Below are 907 nucleotides of genomic sequence, written 5' to 3' on the forward strand. Positions count from 1 at the left end.
CGCACGCACGCACGCACGCACGCACGCACGGTAAACAACATGCTGGATGTGTTTTCTTAGCATTACTATACTTAATGCTTGTTTTAATTCCTTCAGCCAAGAACAACACGTTCTTTTTCCAAGTGGCTGCCTTCTCATTTTGGAGAGAAAGCTTTTAGTTTGTGCCTCTAATTCTTCTAGCTTTTACTGTAGTTCCCTGTGTTTGTAATAAAATCCCACTTCTCCACAGTGAGTGACAACACCAAGCTGGCCCTAATGAACAAATACAAGGACAACATCATCGCCACAAGTCCAATCGACAGCAACCACCAGCAGAACACCCTGCTTCCACACAACACCTCCACCAGCCAACGTAAACGTCTCTCCAGCAACACCCGTGGTGAGTCACTCTTTCCCATAGATTAACCCTCTCACAGAGAATAGAAGAATATGGATCACATTTAACACCATCGCTCCATGAGTCTACCCGCCTACCAGACCCACAGATGAACATTGTTGTATTTTTACACTGTGGCTGTCAGGTAAAAGCCTGGTGACTTAGCCTTCTTTTTGGTCGGATATGTCTGGGGGCGGGAGCAAGAAAGTAAATACCGGAAGAAAGTACTGTGCAGTGTTGGGAAAGTGTTTTACAACTAACTAGTAACTAGTTACTTCAGAAAGTAACTAATGCGTTACTTTCAAGTACATTTTTAAATGCTCAAATGTGACCCCACCTCCACCCCTCTTTAACGGAACATAAAATACATGTGCATGTTCAATTATTTATGATAAATCTGAATATTATAATGAAATGGACACATATTACAATACATTATTAACAGAAACTGTACACAAATCTAGTTTTTGCCTCTCCAGTTTGGAGAGTTTGCTGCGCTGCTGCATCGCAGACTGCTAAACACACCTGACT

At 42.3% G+C, this 907-nt stretch overlaps 1 protein-coding gene and 1 long non-coding RNA gene across 6 annotated transcripts in view; one reads left to right on the forward strand and one right to left on the reverse strand.

Moving 5' to 3' along the window:
- The window catches only part of LOC116701032 (astrotactin-1), a 372,813-nt gene that overhangs the window by 96,382 nt on the left and 275,524 nt on the right, over positions 1-907 (forward strand). For all 5 annotated transcript variants that reach the window (XM_032534569.1, XM_032534570.1, XM_032534571.1 and 2 more), the window contains exon 5: positions 230-379. In XM_032534569.1, coding sequence (XP_032390460.1) covers positions 230-379 — 150 coding nt within the window. The remainder of the gene's footprint in view (positions 1-229; positions 380-907) is intronic.
- Positions 1-907, reverse strand: part of LOC116701038 (uncharacterized) — a 3,268-nt gene that overhangs the window by 1,160 nt on the left and 1,201 nt on the right. Inside the window, exon 2 of the long non-coding RNA XR_004334796.1 lies at positions 72-77. This is a non-coding gene — a long non-coding RNA (uncharacterized LOC116701038). The remainder of the gene's footprint in view (positions 1-71; positions 78-907) is intronic.

The sequence above is a fragment of the Etheostoma spectabile genome, chromosome 13 (genome assembly GCF_008692095.1).
Source record: "Etheostoma spectabile isolate EspeVRDwgs_2016 chromosome 13, UIUC_Espe_1.0, whole genome shotgun sequence".
Classification (NCBI taxonomy): domain Eukaryota; kingdom Metazoa; phylum Chordata; class Actinopteri; order Perciformes; family Percidae; genus Etheostoma; species Etheostoma spectabile.